At 50.6% G+C, this 22,628-nt stretch overlaps 1 protein-coding gene across 1 annotated transcript; it reads left to right on the forward strand.

Annotated features, from left to right (window-relative positions):
• Nucleotides 1–2,759: 2,759 nt before the first annotated feature.
• On the forward strand, nucleotides 2,760–22,376 carry LOC145537678 (uncharacterized). The gene is made up of 5 exons (XM_081568530.1): nucleotides 2,760–2,790; nucleotides 11,649–12,093; nucleotides 13,724–13,884; nucleotides 16,284–16,373; nucleotides 21,336–22,376. Exons 1-5 carry the CDS (start codon nucleotides 2,760–2,762, stop codon nucleotides 21,383–21,385), a joined length of 777 nt encoding a protein of 258 aa, XP_081424656.1. The 3' UTR covers nucleotides 21,386–22,376.
• The last annotated feature ends 252 nt before the right edge of the window (nucleotides 22,377–22,628 follow it).

Genomic DNA, 22,628 nt, shown 5'->3' on the forward strand with positions numbered 1-22,628 from the left:
GTTTGGGTAGACTCTGGGAGTTGGTGATGGTCAGAGAGGCCTGGCGTGCTGCAGTTCATGGGGTCGCAAAGACTCGGACACGACTGAGCGACTGAACTGAACTGAGATCTCTCTCTCTCTCTGCCTTGCTGTCCCCTGCCCCCGACTCCAATACAGCATAAACAGCGTTAACATTTTGGTCATTTTGGTTTGTTTTCTTTTTTTTTGGCTGCACATACTGCATGCAGGATCTTAGTTTCCCAAACAGGGATTGAACCTGAGTCCCCTGTGTTGGGAAGCACAGAGTCTTAACCACTGTACCGCCACGGAAGTCCTCTTGTTTTCTTATAATTTAAAACTAATCACCAGACTAAGGAGGTGCTTGCCTGTAGGGAGTAGTGGGGAGGAAGTCTGGCTTCTGTGGTACCTCTGTTCGGTCTCACCTACTGACACATGTGGGCGTGTTACCTATTTTAAGATGGTTATAGTTTTCATTTAGCTGTGATCATCCCATGTGTGCATGGCATGTCTTTTTCCATGTAACTGTACACCTCACACACTGCTCTGTCCCCGGGAAGTCGTTTTCACCTTGCTGATAGCTGCAGAGTATGCCCAGAGATTTATCTGTGTGGCCCTCCCCTCTGTTTGAATGTTTCATTTAGTTCTGGTTTTTCACAATTGTAAAGGATACTGTGATGAACATTTTGGTCCTTAAAATATTTTTCTAAACTTAGGAGTCTTTTAAGATTTTGCCAAAAGGGAGTTCCTGTATCAGAAGGGGATTCATTGTATTAGAAGGGGTATACTTGTCTAAGGTTCCTGATACACATCTAAGTTTTCATTCGAAAACATATCGATTTGCACTGCCGCTATTAACTCATGATGGTGCTTTTCACCTTTGCTAGTTTAACAAGAGAAGGGACATCTAATTTTAATTTTATTTATTTCGTTTTTAAGGACACTGAATAGTTTCCTCTGAGCTTCTTCAGCAATTATATTTCTCCTCTTTGCATTCATTGTCTGTGTGGCTTTAATATCTTCCAATCTATTTGAGCAGTGTCTTTATATAATAAGGATATTATCTGTCTTCATTTTGGCCATAAACATTTTCCCCCAGTTTGTTTCGATAATTTTTTTCAGAAGGTTTCAATTTTTATATAGCTCAATTCTTCTGCTATCTTTTCTAAACCTACAAAATCTAACCACCTCTAAACATTAATGTTTTATTCTGCAGTTTTTATTATTTATAAAATATACTTTAACTGTTACTGAATTTACTTTGAATGTATTATGTGAAAATAAAAATGGTCTCCCATTAACTGCCCCAACATCAATTTTAATAAATGACACATCAAGTCATAATATGTTATTTTATAATACAGTTGTATATCTGTACCATCCAAATTGTTTTGTCACCCTTTACGCATCCTAGATCTATGTTTTTAACTTGTATATAGACTTAGATGAGCTTTCTGTCCTTGTACCTTTTAAAAGTGTATTTATAGGTGTGTGTACTTATATGAGAAAGATATGATGGTTACTCTTCTGGATAAAAAATTTGTTTACCAACTAAAAACAGCTTTTTGATGATTATTGAAGTGAACTTCACAAATCAGGAAGAATTGACATTGTTACATTTATTAGCATCCAGGAATATGATGTTCTTTTATATATTCAAGCATTCTTATCAACTGGTAAAGCTTTGTGTTCTCAACAAAGCTTTTGTTTTTCTCATCAGTTTTCCTTAGTTATTCCCACATACTGTTGCAGTTGTAGGCTTCATTGTGTAGGCTTTTTCTCGTTGGTTATAATTCCCCCAAACGCCAGCATCCTAGGAATGGGGTTACTATTCCTAGTGTTGCCCCGCGGCATGCACTCAAGCTAGCCAAACCCTGTGCTTCCAGAGGCAGGTGGGGGCCACAGATTCTCCGAAGGAAAATGCAGGAAAAGCATAGCATTAAGTATGTGAGCACAGGTATAGACACAACTTATAAATACTACCCCCATACCCTGCCCCCAGCCTCAGTTTTGAATCTCCTCTCACTCTGGTTCCAGTGCTGGGACCAGGCCATCTGATTCTCAGGTCTCCTCCAGGGGGGACCCTGAAAGAGGGAAGAAGTACAGGACCCACTGGCATGATACCTGGCCCACTTCAGCCTTTCAGACAGAAGACTGGTTTGGATCAGTTGACCATAGGCTTCGTCGTTTGTTTACTTGGGCTTTGGTTTTTCTTGTGGGGTGGGGCAGGATTGGCCATACCACATGACCTACGGGATCTTAGTTCTCCCTACCAATTGTAGAAGCCAGCCGGTGCTCCAGAGGGTGGCGCCTCACTGGGTAGCACTGTCTCCTGCTTTCTTTTAGTTTCATGCTATTATAGAATGCAAATCAAAAATTAGATTTCCTGTTTTAAGCCACATTAAAAAACAAACAAAAAAAAAAACGCCAACCCGGTTCACACCAAAATTCCAGGCCTTCCTACCTGGAACTTCCGCCTAGGTCCTTTGCCTAGAAAAAAGGACCGTCTCTCTCTTCAGTGGACCATCACTTAATATAAGGAGATCCAGATGTTGCAGGAGGAGAAGGAGGTGACTGCACAGGAGGGGGTTGAATGTCATCATCGACTGAACAGACATGAGATTGAGCAAACTCTGGGAGATAGTGAAGGACAGGGAAGCCTGGCGTGCTGCAGTCCATGGGGTCGCAAAGAGTCGGACACGACTTAACAACTGAGCGACAGATACAAGGGAAAACTCACAGAGTCACCTGAGGGCGCTGTGATGCCGAAGGGGCTCAACGGCCCCGAGCTTGGTACCGAGCACTGGTCCAAAGTAGACTCCAGGTGAACTCAGGTAGGCTTTTCGGATATCCTGCTGTGTATGCCAAGCAGCACCAATGAAAATAATAGTAGTCTATAATAAGAAGAGAGAAGAGTTGTGTTTACTTACGATAGAAAAAAGTGTTGATTTCTATAAGGCAAACATGGCCAACCTGAAAGTCAACTTCCCAGATTATTCTGACAAGCTGCTCCAAGTTTTCAGCACAGTTTTATGTATTGTCAGAACAAAGGCTGCCAGAAGGTTGAGTGCTGAGGAATTGATAACTTTTGAACTGTGTTGCTGGAGAAGACTCGTGAGAGTCCCTTGGATCGCAAGAAGATCAAACTAGTCAATCCTAAAGGAAATCAACCCTCAGTATTCATTGGAAGGACTGAAGCAGAATCTCCAATACTTTGGCCACCTGATGTGAACAACCGACTCTCTGGAAAAGACCCTGATGCTGGGAAAGATGGAAGGCGGGAGGAGAAGGGGGCGACAGAGGATGAGATGGTTGGATGGCATCACCAACTCGATGGACGTGAGTTTAGGCAAACTCGGGAAGATGGCGGACAGGGAATCCTAGTGTGCTGCGGTCCATGATGTCACAGTGAGTCAGACATAACTCAGCCACTGCAAAACAACAGAACAAAAACATTAAATGAGTCAGGGGGGTTATATTTCTTCAGTGTTAAAAGAGAGACCAGCACATACATATCGAGTCAGTGTGGACCTGGCACCTGGGAAGGGAGTCTTCCTATCAAAGAAGAACAAACACTGGTGACCCAGAAGGAGGGTCCTTAATCTTTATTTTTAACATGGACATTATTTCTGGTCAAGGTGCCCTTTTCCTGAATAATTGAAGCAGATGTACAATGCATATAAGGGAGACCAAAAAGATGCTATTTTAGTTAGTTCGAGTTTGCTCAGACTCATGTCCATTGAGTCAGTGATGCCATGCAACCATCTCATCCTCTGTTTTCCGCTTCTCCTCCTGCCCTCAATCTTCCCCAGCATCAGGGTCTTTTTCCAGTGAGTCAGTACTTCGCATCACGTGACCAAAGTATTGGAGCGTCAGCTTCAGCGTCAGTCCTTCTAATGAATATTCAGGATTGATTTCCTTTAGGAGGGACTGGTTTGGTCTCCTTGCTGTTCAGGGGACTCTCAGGAGTCGTCTTCAGAACCATGTATGAGACCTCGGCAAATTGTTTAACCTCTGTGCCTCATTTCTCTATCTGTGAAAAGGGGGAATGAAAAAATGGGTCCTGCCTCCTGGGGTGGTTGGGAGAATTAAGTGTCTCATATGGAAAAGCACTCACTCAGGCTGGTATCTGGCTCTCAGGAAGCAATGTTTATTTATTTTTTTAAAGATTTTCTAAATGTGGACCATTTTTATTGAGGTTTTTGTTTTTGTTTTTGTTTTTTTACAATATTGGTTCTGTTTTATGGGTTTTTTTTTGGTCACAAGGCATGTGGGATTTTATCTCCCTGACCAGGCCTTGAACCTGCACCCCCTACATGGGAAGGGGAATTCTTAGGAAAGGATATTTAAATCCTCGTTGTCACTCTGCTGATGCAGCATCAGGGATTCCAGACTGAGGGGTCAAAGCGGCCAGCTTGGTGCTTCTGTTGCATGGGAGCTGGATCCGTCTTTGCTGGGGGGTGGTCCTGTGCACTGCAGGAGGTTGACCAACATCCCCTGTCTCTACCCAAAAGTGTCCCCAGATGGTGCCACAGATCCCTTTTAGGGGAGCATGGCCATCCTTGTCTGAATAAGCACTGTTCTACGTGAGATCCCCATGAGTGGAGTCATGTCAGCCAGAGCTGTGAGACGGCAGGATGGAAATACTGCGGGCAGTGCTCATGGAGAGGCAGTTGCTAAAATCTCATCCTACCCCCGAAGCGATGCTTCCATGCCAGTCAGCGGCCGAGCTGATGTGTCGCGTTGGCCGATGGCTCAAACCCAGGGTGTCTGCTCCTCTCCACTGCTTCAGATTGTGATGCTTTTTAAGTTATGTATTTGCTTTTGGCTGCACGGGGTCTTCGTTACTGCACAAGGGCCTTCTCGAGCTGCAGCGAACGGGGGCTATCCTGGGGTTGCGATGTGTGGCGTTCTCATGGCGGCGGCTTCTCTGTTGCATAGCACAGGCTCCAGAGTCCACAGGCTTCAGTAGTTAGAGCACACGGGCTCAGCAGTCGCGGCTGGCGCACGGGCTCAGCTGCCCTGCAGCATGTGGAATCTTCCCAGACCAGGGATCGAACCTGGGCCCCCGGCAATGGCAGGCGGATTCTTCACGACTGGACCCCCAGGGAAGTCCCCAATCATGATGTTTGCAGCATTGTTATTTATATCCATGAAGAGACCGTCCCACACAGTTCTGAGAAACACAGACTCACCCATTTGGAGAAAGCAGTAGAGACACAGGGTTTTACATACCAGGCACAATTCTCACAGTTACACCTGTACTAACTTTACTTAATCCTCATGATTCTCAGAGAAGGCGATGGCACCCCACTCCAGTACTCTTGCCTGGAAAATCTCATGGACGGAGGAGCCTGGCGGGCTGCAGTCCACAGGCTCTCTAAGAGTCGGGCAGGACTGAGCGACTTCACTTTCACTTTTCAATTTCATGCATTGGAGAAGGGAACGGCAACCCACTCCAGTGTTCTTGCATGGAGAATCCCAGGGACGGGGGATCCTGGTAAGCTGAGGTCCATGAGTTGGACACGACTGAGCGCCTTAGCAGCAGCAGCAGGATGACAATTCTATGGTGGGTGAGGGGACATTGTTATTCCTACATGTTGCAGATAAAGAAACCAAAGCACAGAGAGGTTAAGCAACTTGCCTAACATCACACAGCTGGTTCGTGGCTGGGCTAGGATTGAGCCTTGGAGGTGGGTATTTGACATGCACAGTGCCATTTCCTTTTCTTCTTCCCTCTGGTTGGTTAGGATCTTCCCAACCCAGGGAATGGACCCGAGTCTCTTTTGTCTTCCCGCATTGGCGGGCAGGTTCTTTACCACCACCTGAGAAGCCCTTGGCAGGTTCTTTACCACCACCTGAGAAGCCCTTGATAGTTGAGTTAACTGCCAAGTCAAGAAGTTTAAATAACAACTTGGAATTTGGTTTCTCTTGAAAAGTATCAGAGAATCTGGCAGGGCTTGGTCCACCACCACCAGTTGGCAGGAGCTTGGAGCGGCCGCCTCATTGCAACAGATTCCGTTTCTCCAGGGCCCCCATCACTCCCTGTTCTATCAATTGGCTGGATTCACTAATTCACTAATAATTCGCTGGGTGTCTTTGCCCAGCCTCTGCAGATATTAGATTTTCAGACTTCCAGGGACGACAAATCACGCATGTGTGGTTTTGTCTGTCTGTTTCTTTTTGTTTGTTTTTTAGGAGCCTAGCCATACTAATCTTTAATTCAGTCCTGCCTATGTTACAGAGGATGGCTGATTTTGGTTTCCTTTTTGTGTGTGTGTGTGGGCATGCTGAGAGGCCTCTGACTTTTTGAGACCTCGAGGGCTGTAGCCACCAGGCTCCCCTGTCCAGGGGATTCTCCAGGCGAGAATACTGGAGTGGGTTGCCATTTCCTCCTCCAGGATTCTTCCTGACCCAGCGATCAAACTTATATCTCCTGCACTGGCAGGCAGATGCTTCACCACTGGGCCACATGGGTAGCCCCAGGACAGGGGAGGGATCCAGAAACTCAGCGTCACAGGCCTGACATTTTCCTTGTGGCTTTTGGAAATAAAGAAGTTTTCACATATTGAGATCTAGGGAAGCCATTCCGGCTCATACATGGGTTAACCTGATACTACATCAGCAGAATGATAACGAGGATTTAAATATCGTTTCTTAAGACTGCCCCTTCCAATGCAGGGGTGCAGGTTCAATCACTGTTCGGGGAGATAAAACCCCACATGCGTTGTTCCAAAAAAAAAAAAAAAAACAATAAAAGAGAACTTATATTGTAAAACAAATTCAATAAAAAATTTAAAAAATGGTCCACATTTTTAAAAATGTTTGAAAGATAAATATTGGTTCTTGAAAGCCAGATACCAACCGGAGTGAGTTCTTTGCACATGACACACTTAATTCTCCGAACCACCCCAGGAGGCAGGACCCATTTTATCATTCCCCCTTTCACAGATAGAAAAACTGAGGCACAGAGGTTAAACAGTTTGCCGAGGTCTCATACATGGTGCTGAAGACGACTCCTGAGAGACCCCTTAACACAAGGAGACAAAACCAGTCTATGCTAAAGGAAATCAACCCTGAATATTCATTGGAAGGACTGATGCTGAAGCTGATGCTCCAATACTTTGGACACCTGATGGGAAGAACTGACTCACTGGAAAAGACCCTGATGCTGGGAAAGATTGAGGGCGGGAGGAGAAGGGGACAGCAGAGGATGAGACGGTTGGATGGCATCACCGACTCAGTGGACATAAGTTTGAGCAAACTCGAACTCACTAAAATAGCATCTTTTTGGCCTCCCTTATATGCATTGCACCGACTCGATGGACATGGGTTTGGGTGGACTCTGGGAGCTGGTGATTGACAGGGAGGCCTGGCGTGCTGCAATTCATGGGGTCGCAAAGAGTCGGACACGACTGAGCGACTGAACTGAACTGAACTGATACTCATTGTACATCTGCTTCAATTATTTAGGAAAAGGGCACCTTTTAGGAAAAGGGACCATTTTCCTAAAAGGTGCCTGGGGACCACAAGGACAAAAGCGGGGAAGGAGCGGCTCACAACCCCCGAACACCCCCACTCCACACGGTTTCTCAGATCGAGCGGTTAAAACTGCCTGAAACAAGTTTGTTGTTATCAGGGTTGGAGGACTGGAAATTCTGGCCTCACACCCACTCTGTGAGCCTAACGTCCTGGCATCACTGTCTCCCTGGCGGGGGGTTCCCCCTGGGCCCCACCCTCATCCCTCCCCTCCCCTACCTTGTCCCTGCCCGGGCCCAGGTCTTCCAGGAGGCCAGAAGTGGGGTTGACAGGGGAAAACCATGTTATACTGCCAAGCTTCGGAGACACAAGGGCCTGGATGCCTGGGGGTGGGGATAGGAAGGGCCGGGGGCTGGGGTCCCACACTGCAGAATCACCAAATGCACAGTGACCCCCAGGCACGCAGTCACCCCTCTCCCAAACACCCACACACTCACTGCTGCTCACAATGGCCTACTCACAAAACCCCCAAGATGGTTGCAAATGACACTCTTTTGGATTGGGCACACACTTGCCGAAACACACCCCGCCTGGCCTGTGTGTTGAGGCTGGTCCTTACCCTTAAGGATGGACTCTCATCAGACCTTAAACAAATGGATTCCCAGCACAAAAGCTGAGAAATTCTGTGGGCATTTGGGTAGCTGGCACTTTGGGACTATTACGAATGGACCTGTTAGGAACATTCTTTATACATGTGCAGGTATATATGTAAGGTTTACATATATATATATATATATATATATATGTGTGTGTGTGTGTATATATGATTCATTGGAAACACTGATGCTGAAGCTGAAACTCCAATACTTTGGCCACATGATGTGAATAACTGACTCATTTGAAAAGACCCTGATGCTGGGAAAGATTGAAAGTGTGAGGAGAATGGGATGACAGAGGATGAGATGGTTGGATGGCATCATCAACTGGATGGACGTGACTTTGAGTCAACCCTGGGAGTTGGTGGTGGACTGGGAGGCCTGGCGTGCTACAGTCTGTGGGGTTGCGAAGAGCTGGACATGCCTGAGTGACTAGACTCAACTGAACGGATATATACATGAGTTAACCTATAGATTTGCAGGCAGATTCTTTGTTGTCTGAGACATGAGGGAAGCCTATATATACTGGCAAGCTGCAGTCCATAGGGTCACAAAGAGCAGACACTGCCGAAGCAACAGCACATATATATATATATATATATATATATATATATAATGAGTTCATTTCTGTTTTTGTTTTATAGAAGTATAGTGGATTTACGGTGTTGTATTAGTTTTTGGGGCAGAGCAAAGTGATTCAGATAAAAGTATGTAGGATTTTTCAGATTGGTTTTCATTACAGGATACTAGATAGAGCTCCCTGGGCTATGCAGCAGGACCTTATGTATTTTTGTATATAGCAGTTTGTATCTGCTAATCCCAAAGGCCTAATTTATCCCTTCCCCAATCCCTTTCCCTTTCAGTAAGTATAAGTGTGTTTCCTATGTCTGCGAGTCTGTTTCTGTTTCCTAAATCCATTTGTATGAATTTCCATCTATAAGTTATATCATAAGGTATTTGTCTTTCTCTGCCTGTCTTCACTCGGTATGATAATCTCTAGGTCTATCCATGTTGCTGCAAATGGCATAATTTCATTCTTTTTGATGGCTTAGTGATACCGAAGCGACAGCACGTGTATATACATGAGTTAATTTTTGGTTTTGTTTCATAGAAGTATAGTGGATTTACGACAATGTTGTATTAGTTTCTGGTGCACAGCAAAGTGATTCGGATAGAAATATGAATGTTCAGATTGGTTTTCATTACAGGATATCAGATAGAGCTCCCTGGACTATGCAGCAGGACCTTATGTAGTTTTGTATATAGCAGTTTGTATCTGCTAATCCCAAAGGCCTAATTTATCCCTTCCCCAACCCCTTTCCCTTTCAGTAAGTATAAGTGTGTTTTCTATGTCTGCAAGTCTGTTTCTGTTTCTTCTAAGTTCATTTTTATGAGATTCCATCTATATGTTATATTATAAGGTATTTGTGTTTCTCTGCCTGACTTCTCTCGGTATGATAATCTCGAGGTCTATCCATGTTGCTGCAAATGGCATAATTTCATTCTTTTTGATGGCTTAGTGATACTCCGTTGTGTATATGTACCACATCTTCTTCATCCGTTCGTCTGCTGATGGACCCTGAGGTTTCTTCCATGTCTTGGCTGTTGTAAACAGTGCTGCTCTGAACATAGGGATGCATGGGTCTTTTCCTAGTAGAGTTTTCTTCAGGTACATGCCTGGGAGTGGGATTGCTGGCTCATACGATAGCTTTATTTTTAGTTTGTAAGGAACCTCCACACTGTTCTCTAGAGTAACGGCACCAGTTTATATTCCCACCAACAGTGTGAGAGGTATCGTGAAACATCTTCGTACACCCCTTCTGTTAGCTTAATACGCATTTCTACTGGGAATATACCCAAGAATGGCGTTGTTGGGGTTGGACGTGCATATGTGCAGTTATGCCAACCACCAGTTTTCTCTTCTAAAGAGCAGCACCAATTCACACTTCCATAACAATGCACAAGAGTTCCAGGGGTTTCACCGCCTCACCAACTCTCCTGCTTTTCCTTTAATCAGTCGGAAGGATATGTGCTTGTACCCCTGGAATCTGGTTTTTGAAGGCAAAACTTTTGAAAGAAATTTCTCAAGATGAATAGATTATAAATATCCACAAAATTAAAACTTCAAAAGTAGAAGGTAGAGAGAGAGAGGCTTTTTGTTTGTTTGTTTTAATGAATACACCTTGTTACCACTTGGGATTCTTGTGAAATGCATGTATTATCTTAAAGAGAAAACTCGCTCTATAATCTTCTAAATTGTTGAAGTGCTGAAGCTCATGGGTGATCATTTGACTTCTCAGAAATGAGTGGGTGCTTTCCTAAGTAACAGAGGCCTGGAAACTGGTGATAATCTTAAAGTCAGCCAGCACCAAAGAACTGTCATAAATATCTCATAAGCGGTGAAGTCAACAATACCTGCATGCAAGGAAGAACTGGAAAAGATGCTGATTGAATCAACAACAGAAAAACCCTGGGGGAAGGGCGCTGCAGGGGGAGGAAACAGCCAGTGCAAAGGCCCTGAATCAGGGTGTCTGTTGCTTGCCACCAAAGGAGTCTGATACAGAGGCTTGTTGTTGTTGTTTAACTGCTAAGTCCTGTTGGCACAGTCTCTAGAGTCAGCCTCCTTGGATTTGAATCCTGGCTTGGCTCCTTATGATCTGTGTGACCTGAAGCAAGCGACAGGAACTCTGTGCCTCTGTTTTCTTATCTCAGAAAGAGACAGAATAACAGAATTGGCCACGTGGTCGTGAGCATTAAGGGGATCGACAGGTGTAAAGACACTGGGTTGGTGCCTACTTCATGGTCAATACCCAAGATAACTTCCTCATTCTAATTATCTGCATATCAAAAAAGAGGGGAGGAGATTCTGGTCCATGGAGGAGAAATACATCTTGGGGGTTTGAGAGTAGGCCACTGTGAGCAGCAGTGAGTGTGTGGGTGTGCCTTGGGGGTCACTGTGTATCTGAAGTAGGCACAGGGCAGGCCCCCAGGTCCCAGACATCAGTGCCACCCCCCCGACCCCCAGGCATCCAGACCCTTGGGTCTCCGCGGCTCGGCAGTATAACACGGTTCTTGGTTCTTCCCTGTCAACCCCACCTGCCTCCTGGAAGACCTGGGCCCGGCAGTATAACACGGTTCTTGGTTCTTCCCTGTCAACCCCACCTGCCTCCTGGAAGACCTGGGCCCAGGCTGGGTCGAGGTCGGGGAGGGGAAGGGGCGCTGGGGGCGGGGGGCCCAGGTGGATCCCCCGCCAGGGAGACAATATTCCAGGGACGCTGGGCTCACAGAGCAGGTATGAGAGCAACATTTCCAACCCTCCAACCCTGGTAATAAAACCACAGCCAGCACTAGCACTTGCTGTCTGTTTTGGGCACTGTTGTACCCACCCGATCTGAGTCCCTGTGGGCCCGGGCGGGGTCGTTGGTCTGGAGCCGCTCCTTCCGTGCTTTTGTCCAGGGTGTCCCCAAGAGGGTTTTCCGGGAACCCACCGCCCTCACCGCCCCCGCGGGACGCCAGGAAGCGGCCCGGGGCCGGCCCGCCCCGACTCTGTGCCTCTGGGCAGCCCAGAGCCGAGTCGCTGCCGGGGCTCCGAAGGGTCTGCGCCATCCGGGCGAGTGTGCAGTGCGGGGCGGCGAGCGAAGGGCGGCGGGCGGCGGGCCGCGGGCTGGCGCTGCGGGGTCGCCGCGGGGAGGGCGGAGGCGGCCCGCCAGGAGGTGCGGGTGCGTTCCGGCGGCGGGGCGCGGGCGCGCGCGCCGAGGAGCCCCCCGAGGAGCCCGCGGCTCCCCGAGGGCGGCCGCAGTCCTCAGACCCTTCTGAGGCGCGAGGCGGGCGATTCGTGGTCCGAGGGCTCCGAGGAGGCTGGAGGGCAGGGAGGACTGGGCCTTGTGGGTGAAGGCCTGGCTGGGCCTCCTCCCTGGGCAGGTGCAAGAGGAGCAGGCGCCCGGCCCGAAGACGCCAGGAGGTAGGAGCGCGGGTCTGCGGGCCGCGCGGCTCCCGTGGGGGACGAGGCGCTCTGGGGAGGCGGCAGGGCCGGGGCCTCCTTCCGGAAAGGCCGGAGGCAGCTCAGGAGGCTGACTCGGGGGAGCCTAGACGGGGGTCTGGGGGAGTGCGGAGGGGCGTGCAACCCCTCCGGAGCCTTTCGGGGGCACCAGAGCAAGCTGGCGAGAAGCGTGCTTGCCGGAGCGTTATGGAGCCTCGTGTGTCTCCGCGCCCGCGCCTGCGGCCGGCGGGTGCCTGGAGCGCGCCGGGGACGCGCATCTGAGGGGGGCGACCTCTGGGGGAGACCGGGCGTCGGCCCCCGGGTCCAGCCCTAGGCGATCCTGTGTCTGGAGGCCGATTCCGGCTTTGCAAACGTGTCTGCCAAGGCGTCTGTGTCTTTATGTCCCCGTGTCCAAAGTGTCTGTTTGAAAATAGGTGTTTCTGCAAGTCCGTACATGCGTGTGTCTGTGTGTGTATCTGCCCGGATTGTCTGCTCTTTCAAGCTCCAGGAACCTAAACCTGAACGTTTGTGTGTGTGGATCTGTGAGCGGGTCTTAGCGTTTCCAAAAGGCCCGCGAGCTGAAGGGGTGACTCTGATTTTCCAGGAATGTCTGTGACTGCGGTGTGGGTGTGGGTATGTGTGTGTCCGTGTGCACGGCTGGGTGTCTCCGAGGGTGTCTGAGAGAGACACGCCAGGGTTTCTCTCTGCTTATCTGTGTGATTTGATTTCCTAGTAGGTTTCACTGTTTACCAAGCCTGTAAGTCCAAAGCAGTGATTCTGATGTTTAAAAACACCATCTGGAGAGAGTGTAAAGGCTAGTGAACCTGCGGGCAGGGGTGGGGGTGGTCTGAGAGGGGAAGCCTCTGGGGGATGGGTCCCCAGGTGAGACTGGGGGTTGAGCCTGGGGTGTCAGACAGAGGTGGTCTGGGTGTCCCATAGAGTGTCCTTTCAGATTGAATTGTGCAAATATGTGTGTCCTGAGTGTGTGTGCCTGGAAGTGCCCAGTTTTTGAAGCTGTGTGTATCTGCACGTCTGTGTGTGTGTGTGTGTATGCACGCATGCGTGCCTGAGCGTTCCTCAACCTCACGATGTGTTACTGCCCATTTGCGTGTGTTTCAGGATCTACAAGTGCAAAGTGTGTCTTTATTTGCACACGTGGGACTCTGGGGCCAGGGGTGTGGCTGGGAGTTGTTGAGAGTGTCCCCCTGTGAGTCCCCGGCAGGGGGTCAGCTCGCGGGAGGGAGTCACTGTGTGTGTGTAATCCTTCAGAACCCCCACCCCTGGGTCTCTGAAGCTTGAGCCTCTGTGCCTTTCCCAGGAAGGCCTGGCCCCACAGTGGGGGAGGGGCGCTGGGCGAGGGGCCAGGCGCTGAGGTCCAGTAGGGACAGCTCATAGGAGGGACAGTGATGCTGGCAGGCTGGGGGTCTTCCTGGAGGAAGAGGCCCGGGACCCTCCCCACGAATAACGGAATTGCGGTGAACATTCTGACGCCCATGCGGGTGTCAGAGACCCTGTTAACCTCTTGACTTAATATCTGGGGGTTGGTTCGGGGACGGGGGCCTTGTGTGACTGGGCAACCCAGCCGCATTCATTCTCTTGCGTTTGTCCACAGGCTCCGCGGGCATCCCCAGAGCCAGCCCTGTCCGGGCGTCAAGCAAAGGCACTGGGGCCCCATCCCGCCTACGCCCAGGGTGGAAGACCCAGGTCGCAATGATAGTCTCAAGATCAGTTCCTTGGCCACGGTCCTGAAGGGTCTCCAACTTTCATGTTCAGGCAGGATGGTGCTGCGGGGTCTCCGCGGGGAGCATGGGGTAGGGGCACCCGGGGAGGATGTGCGGGGGCCTCCTGGGGAGTGGGGTGCAGGGGCGCGACTTGGAGGCCACTGAGACCCAATGGGGCGGGCGGTGGCGCCCCTTGAGGAACCAGGCCTCCCTGAGGGCCATCTCACCTTCTGAGCCTCCCGGCCCCTCCCAAGTCTGAGTGTTTCTGGGGTCACCAGGAGGAGCCACGACTGCAGTGGTCAGAGGAGGCTGGGGTATCTGCAAGAGGGGATGGCGGTGACCACCCGCAGGACAGCGGAGGGGGAGCTGGGTCCTGGTCCCCAGGTTTTAGGGAGCGCAAGGGACAGACCTGTGGACTTGTTAGTTTGGGGGAGGAGGTGGGACTTTGTGCAGGACACAGGAGAGGTCAGGTGGGAATCACAGGTCCAGGCACAGCCCTGACCAAAGAGAAGACTGAGAAATTGTCTCTGGGGGGAGCCTGTTGGGACAAATAGGGACAGAGAAACTTCTGGAGGCATATGGAGGTCCTCGGAGGATGGCTGTGATGATGTGCTGCTAACTACAGCCGTCGGAAATGGGCTTGGCGACCTCCAGGGACTTTGGGGGGTCGTGTCTGGTTTTGGGGGTCAGGGTGCCTCTCTGAGGGGCAGCCTCTGGGGGAGGGGCCAGGCCCAGGTGGGCCGGGGTCAGTGGGCGGGGACGGTGGGCACAGGGCAGCTTGTGTCAGAGGGGCGGCCTCCGGGGGAGGCCCCGGGGCTGGGGGGCCAGGCTCAGCCGGAGGGGACGGTGGGCACACAGCTCTTATGTCTTCCCCTCTGGGGCTGCAGGGCAGTGTGTCTGCCTGCGGCTCTCGGTTCTTTCCAATAAACTTCTGGGTGCACCTGGTGCCCCAGATGCTTGGAGCACGTCATGGAGAGCCAGAGTGCGTGAGAGGACCCGAGGGGGTCTCCCCGTTCCTGGGGGGTTGTCCCAGCTCTGAGGGTCCTGGAGGGCTGCCCCAGTTCTGAAGCCCACATGCCCTACTGACCAGCACCTTGTCCCTGTGCCTCAGCTGCTTGGTGACCCAGGGGCCTTTTCCCTCCCGCAGGGTTTCTCTCCCCCAGACAACCTGGCCCAGAACGAGGCCCTGGACTGATGAGGGAGAGATCAGAGGTCAGAGGTCAGGCTGGAGGGTCCCAGGGTTAGAGACAGTGATCCAGGGAAGGTGCGTAGGAGACGGTGGAGGGGAGGCCTCCTGACCCACCCCCGCCACCAACAGCGATAGAGTTGGATCCGACACGGGACTGCCTGAGTCTGGGTCAGACTGTGTTCTCAACACTTGACATGCATTTAATTCTATGTAATCCTCACGTTTCATCATTCTGCTCATTTTGTGGATGGGAAAGCTGACAGCACAAGAGGTTAAATACCCCCAAACTGGGGCATCCCAGGTAAAACACATGGTAAATACTTAAATTGAAATTTCAGTTGAAGAATGAATTACCTTTTAGTACAAGTACATGGAAAGTAGTCCATGGGACATGCCAATACTGAAACACAGTTTAGCAGAATAAACACAAAATGAATTTTTATGTCATGTAGGACACGACCCATGCAGTGTTTGGAGATAGTTATTCTAAAAAACGATCTGTGTGTCTGAAACTCAAATCTCAGTGTGCTGTGCTTTCTTGTGCTGTTGGTAAACCTTGAGCTCTCTCAGCTAGTGACTGGCAGGCTGGAATCCCCCCAGTTCTCACCCCCAGACACGCTGGCCCAAGTCCTGCCCAGGGCAATGCTGGCCGGAGGTGATGACCCCACACTGAGCCTGTGCAGAGAAGCCTCCCTGCAGGGCCGGCCCCTCCCCCGGGCTGTGCTGAGGGGTCTGGGGCTCAGCCCCTCCCATTGACCACAGTCCTGATGTGGACCTGGATGGCCCCGAGGACAGGGAGGGGAGGGCCTGTCTGAACCCCTCGGTCAGACTGCCTGGTAGCCCTGGGAAGGAGCTGAAAGACAGCCCTGGGAATGCCCCAGGAGTGCAATTACTGAGTGCCTGCTGTATGCCAGACTCCTGAGGCCCTTTTGATTCCCACTTAGCCAAGCTGCAGCTTCCTGTCCCCAGCACTTTATGTCACAGGTTTTCTAGTTTTAGAGGGGGTAAGTCCCAGGTACCACGAGCCCTGCCCCTGTCCTTGCCAGGCTCCATGACAACCGGTCTCCCCAGATCACATGCTGGGCTTTGGACAGAACCAGGAGGGAGGCATTGTCAACACGTCCCCTTGGTTCCTTGGATGTTGGGGACCTGGAGACATGCGGAGGGGATGGAGCTGTCTGAGTGCACCCGACCTCTGGGTTCACACCCGGGCCCCCTGGCTCTGCCACCCAGGCACTGACTGCTGTCTCTCCTGTTCACAGGGAGCAGCAGTGGAGTCACCATGCTGCCTCTGAACACCAGCAGGGGCCAGGAAAGGGAGGAGGTGCAGACCAGGCCTCCACAGAGACGAGGTGAGACACACGTGGGGCGGAAACTGTGGGCAGGCAGGAGTGGGGAAGGCCTCAGGGAAAGGCTGATGGGGAAGGGATGACCCTGAAGACTGGCCCCAACCCCAAGTATCTCCCACTGGCTCCTCTTAAGGAGGGGGGGGGCCTGGGGACACCCAGTCATGGTAGCTGACGTGATGATGGTACGCCAGATATTGCCGGAATCCACCGTGGCTTTCCCCACGTATTTTATCAAATCTGTCAGAGCCTATAACCATCACACAAAACAACAGGCATGCCTCTCCGTCGCTCAGCTTTGTAGTTCCTTCCCCAGACATAGCTACTTTCTAGCTCCTTGTCCAGTTTTCTAGAATGTTCTATGCTCACTCATGGAGACAAGGATGTGTATGTATCTGTTACTGTGTATTTATGTCTGATATACGGGTGCATACCACACATGCCACTTTCATTCATACTGGGTCTTGTTTCATTTAGTTCTGATCTGACACTGAGAATCTTCCAGTCACAGTCCCAAGTCTTTCCACACATCCAGTCACCCATGCTTCACAGTGAGGGAGGGACAGGAATTACCGCCTTTTCAGATGGGAAATCTGAAGAGTGACAAGTGTGAATCATCAGCTCACAGTGGGATCGGAACCCTGGCCATCTGGCCTGGGGGTCTTTGACCTTAAGCACTGTGCCCCCTGTCCATCTCGAGGGCTCTCCCCCTCAGGATGCCTGGTTTGTGTTCCAGCTGCCTGGGATTCCACAGTCTCTCTGTGCTATGTGTGTGTGCTCAGTTGCTTCGGTCATGTCCGACTCTTTGCTACCCTTCAGACTGTAACCCTGCCAAGGTCCTCTGTCCATGGAATCCTCCAGGCAAGAATACTGGGGTGGGTTCCCATTTCCTTCTCCCAGGGATCTTCCTGGATCCAGGGATTGAACCCAGGTCTCCTGTGTCTCCTGCACTGGCAGGCAGATTCTTTACCACTGAGCCATCAGGGAAGCTTAACCAGGTTCGTGCAGGTGGCCATTTGGGTTATTCCCAGTGTTTGATGATGACAATATATGCAAGTAGAAACAGGACTCTACTTGGGTCACATTACACAGGGGAGTGGATCCAGGACCATATGTTTAGAAAGGGAGATGGCAGTGTCCGAGGGGACGTTTGCACAGGTGGCCTGGATGCTCCTCCAGAGAGAGGCCAGGAGTGGAGGAGTGTGTAAGGAAATAGATGGATTTGTGCGCAGCTTTGAAATAGCAGGAACTTTGACTCCAAATCGACATGTCTGTCTTCTTCGAGGAAACCCGAGTGTTTTCTGGAGAGACGTGCCCCACTGGCACCTGTGTATCAGCTGTGCCTTCCTCCTGGGCACGGGCGCCCCAGGGCGTCACTATCTCCAGAGCTCCTGTTGTCTAACTCTAGCCTCTCCACTCACTGACAAGCCCTGTCTGTTCCCTGGGGACCTTCAGGATGCAACTTCATGCATCTCTGCAGGCACTGCTGTGCAAACTCCCACAAGGGTCCTAAGCTCTCTGTTTCCTTATTGCTAAAGTTGGAGGAATACAGTGCCCATCTCAGAGAGTTATTATGAACAGCCAAACAAGCTAATGCCTGCAAAACACTTAAAAGCACACCTGACACATAACAGGTACTCCACAGGTATTAGCCGTCTTCACTGGTTTCCTGATGAGCATCTTATTATTATCGAGTTTCTCAAGCCTCAGCGGGTGAGATAGCCTCATGCCTCTTTCTTCCTCGCTCAGCCCTGCCTTTTGAGAGCACTACCAGTCAGCAAAGGGGGCCCACCGGAAAGAACGCAAGAGTGTCAGCCAAACGGGCGCCGACGTGTGGCATGGTGGGTCTAGTTGTTTTCTCCTTTGCCCAGAGAACCCTGGGCCTGAGAGGTCAGGCTTATCGGCCAGCCTCTCCGCCCAGCAGAGACCCTTGGCTGCCTGGGTGCCCTGTGCCCCTCCGCCGTCCCAGATGGGACCCCTTCCTGTGGAGGGGATGGTTTTCCTTGAGGGTGCTGCCCTCTTTCCTGCCTCCTTCTCTTTGCTGATTCCAACCTCTGCTCCTGTGTCACCTCCTTCATGAAGCCGCCCTTGACACTGCCTCCCCGATGCCTTGCCTTGCTGAGTTTCTTCAGCACTATTACTGCTACTTGAGATTACACTGTGTATCTATTTGCTCCTAATCTGTCTCCCTTAGGAGAGTAGTTCAGGGGGAGGATGCCAGCAGGAACCCCCATGTTGTTCAGTGACACATCCCCTGTCTAGATCAGGTGTAACCGGTGTCAGGCTCTGTATACACACGGGCTGATTAAATGAAGGAATGAATTCGGGAACGGTCCCTCCTGTGGAGGCAAGCATGGCCTTGTCTACCTGGGTACCATTCTTCTTTTTCCTACTAACCACTTTGACTTTTCCGGGGAGACCACGTGTCTCCATGCTCTTTGGATGGATCTGATCCCATCCTCAGACCTGCTCCAGGTCCGCCCCGACCAATCAGAGCCGGCGGTGCCAAGGTTCCCTGTGATTGTACCTGGGCTGGGCACGTGACTCACCCTTGGCCAACGAGGCATCTGCTCTGTCTCTGGGCTTCTTAACAGGCCAGAAGGGAGCCTGGAGGGACCCTGGTGAGAACCAGGGGCAGCCGTGAGGAGGGGTGAGGGGAGGCCCTGTGTCACATGCCTGCGAGAATGTCTTTCCTATTAGTGCCTGTAGCACTCCTGGGAAGGACTCCTTAGAAATCACATTGGAAAAGAACGTGAGAGTCACAGACGGTGTAAAGATCACCCAAATTCACAAATCGCTAACATTTTCTCTGTTTATGTATTTTCTTTAACAAAATGTAATATATATGTATATTTATTGCAGTATATCTACACATAATATACCTAAGTGTGTATCGCCTGAGAAATGCAATATTCTGTTATTTAAGGGTGGGGCTGTGGTCACCTTCCTGCATTCAGCCCTGACACACACTTCATCTTATCCCTGTATCGGTTTTGATATTAGTAATATGCTCCATACTGTCCATTTGGCATCTTTTCCCTCCAACACTAGGTCTAGTTGTGTATGCAGGGGTTGTACTTAGTAACGTATCTGTAGTTTTCTTTACGCTAGACAGTCTCCTAAGCCTTGTTTGCCTTTTATGAAGGCATTTTGAAGTCCAGAGTCACCCCCATCCCATATTGTGGTTTATTGGTTGCATTTTTGGCCATCTCCCTATGAATGAAATTCAGGATAAGCTCTGATCTCTGGAGCACCACCTAAGTGATGCCGTGTCCTTCTCAGAACATCACATTTTGATGCACATGAGGTCTGTGCGCCATCACTGGTGATGTGAATTTTGAGCCATTGGGCCAAGATGCTTGTCCCCGTTCTTTGCTGAATAATATCTGACTTTCCCCTTTCTAATAGGGACTCATTGGAGAGACACTTGTAGATGCACTAAATAACCTAGAAGCAGAGAGAATTCTGACTGTGCCTTCCAGGCCCTTGCTCACCTGTGTCCTCCACAGAACCAGTCATGAACTGAGGTGATGCAGGACCCTAATGGCCCCAGGCCAAGTCAGCTGACCATGGGAATGCAATGGGAAGGCGATCCCTCCCTTTCCCCAAACCTGGAGAAAACAAGGAAGGGATGAGGTGGTGATTCTCCTCCAGAGGCGGTTTGCCCCTCAGGGGACGCCTTCAATGTCTGGAAACATTTTTGTTTGTGACAATTGAAGAGGTTGTGCTAATGGCATCCAGTGGCCAGGAATGCTGCTTAGCATTTCTGCAATGCTCAGGACACCCCTGCCCTACCCATCGCAAGAAGGATCTGGACCCCAAATGTCCCAAGTGGGAAGGGCTGATAACCTGGGAACAGGAGAAGGACGGTTCTGCAGAGGTGAGGGCACCGTGTGGAGGGAACGCTGTCCTGCCCACCCCAAGCCTCCCAGCTGGCATCCCAGCCCTCTGAGGCTAAGGGCCCCAACTCCAGGGTCTCAGCGCTGGGTTCAAACCCAGCTTCAGCCACTACCAGCTTGTGGGACCTGGGACCAGTTCCTGAACTCCTCTGTGGCTCAGTTTCCTCATTTGTGAAACAGGGCAGTAGGAACCCCACATGGGATTACTAGGACAATGAAATGAGTTCACATCTGTGCCACGCTTACCTGGAAAAATGGGCTTCCCAGGTGGTGCCAGTGGTAAAGAACCCATCTGCCAGTACAGGAGACACAGGTTTGATCCCTGGGTTGGGAGGATCCCCTGGAGGAGGGCATGGCAACCCGCTCCCGTATCCTTGTCTGGAGAATCAAGAAGGTTATGTACTCACTTCTAATCCTGAGTGCCGCATGCTCCCAACCTATACGTCTGATCAAATGTCAGAGTGGGAACGCTTACCAGGGCCTCCCTAGCCCTATTTCCTCATCTGCAGGATGGAGAAATAAGATCAGAGGCCACCTCGTGAGGATTAAATGGGACCTGACATGTCATTCAGGCTGAAGCGTCCTAAATGCTCAAAAACCGCGGGATGGAAATAGTAGTCCTCCCAGAAATTACTACACCTTCAATACTGCCAGCACTGTGGGTGAAGCTTTCTGTTGGGAAGAAGTGTTTAATTTCTTAGGAAAGCAGGTGGTTTTAAGAAAATCAGCAAAGCAAACATTGTCACAGCTGACGGCTTTCCAGCTCTCACAAAGCGGCAAACTTTGTTACATTTAATGATCCATTTTTGGATTACTTTGTTCAGTCCTTATGCACCTCTGTGAGGGATCGGTTACTTATAGTCCATTATACAGAAATGCAAACTGAGGCCAGGGAGGGTCAGGTTATCTGCCTCAGGATCCCCAGCTGTACTGGGCGAAGAAGGAATTCAACCCCAGGTGGGTCGCCCCTGAAGTCTATGCTCAGCTCCTCAAACTAAGGGGGGGAGCCCTCTCCCCCTGGGCACTAAAGTTCTTCTCTCTCCTCTCTGTGGTCTTTCTTTCCTTCCAGCTGGGTTTTTGCTTCACCTTCTACATGGATTCGAGCGACTCCGAGTTTGACTCGCAACCTTCTCCTGGAAGTTCGAGAGCTGGCTCGAAGTACACCTCCCCTTCGAAGCCTCGTGCAAAGTATCAGGAGATCCAGGCCTGGGAGTGTCCCCTGTGCGGTCTCAACGTCCTCTACATCTCCTGAAACCTGAGGTCCCCCCGGCCTCCCGCTCTAGGCCGCCCGCATGCCCCCCTATCATGCATGCTGGGCTACTGTCATGTGAAACCCCCAATATGGCGGCTTCAATGAACCCAACTTGCTGTCTCTCCCAAGGCTGTGGTCTGTGTGTGAAACTCCCAGGGCTGGGGCGGTGCAGCTCTGTGGAGTTGGGCAGCCAGGGTCCTTTGACCTTGGTGCTCTGTGCCACGTGTCTGGAGGGGGCTCACCCCCTACACTCAGTCCAGCTTCTGGTTCCAGGGAAAGTAGGGGGATGAGAAGAGGGGAAGACATGCTTCAGTCCTTCAAAGGGCGACTCCTACAAGAAGCCCAGATCAGTGTTCCTCACCTCTCGTTGGCCAGAGCGGGTCACATGGCGACATGCAGTTGTAACGGATGCTGGGAAGTGTAGTCCCTAGCTCGGCAATCCTGTGTCACCTAATAGCTGCCATCACTAGAGGAAAGTTGTGTCTGTACTTACCTAAGTGTCTGTACTTACCTTGTGTCTGTGCAACTCCGCGACCCCGTGGACTGTAGCCCACCAGGCTCCTCTGTCCATGGGTTTTTCCAGGCAACAATAGTAGAGTGGGCTGCCATCCCCTTCTCCAGGGGATCTTCCCGACCCAGGGATTGGACGTGCATCTCTTGTGTCTCCTGCATTGCAGGCAGATTCTTTACCCACTGAGCCATCAGGGAAGCCCTTTTATAGCAAAGGAGAATGGCTACGGTTTCCACCACTGACGAGATCTGTTATGTTTCATGTTTATGTTGATCTGTTATGATTTATCCCCAGCCACCAGGCTGTGCTGAATCCAGGAGTGAATAAAGTTATTCTTTAGTTCTGTATCTCTCTCCCACTGACTAGGATCTCCTCCCGTTTTACACAGATATTTAGAATATTTAGAGCACCGTCCATGTGGGAGGCACTGAGCTGATGTCTTTACACATTTTGATTCCCTTAGTTGCATTCTATTATTCTCCCTCTTTCTGAGATAAGAGAACAGAGAGTCCACGTCACTTGCTTCAGGTCACACAGATCTGAAGGAGTCAAGCCAACTTTCAAACCCTCTGGAGCAGGCTGCCTCCAGAGTCTATGCC

This window comes from Giraffa tippelskirchi, chromosome Y, assembly GCF_054371585.1.
Source record: "Giraffa tippelskirchi isolate mGirTip1 chromosome Y, T2T-mGirTip1v1.2.pri, whole genome shotgun sequence".
Classification (NCBI taxonomy): Eukaryota; Metazoa; Chordata; class Mammalia; order Artiodactyla; family Giraffidae; genus Giraffa; species Giraffa tippelskirchi.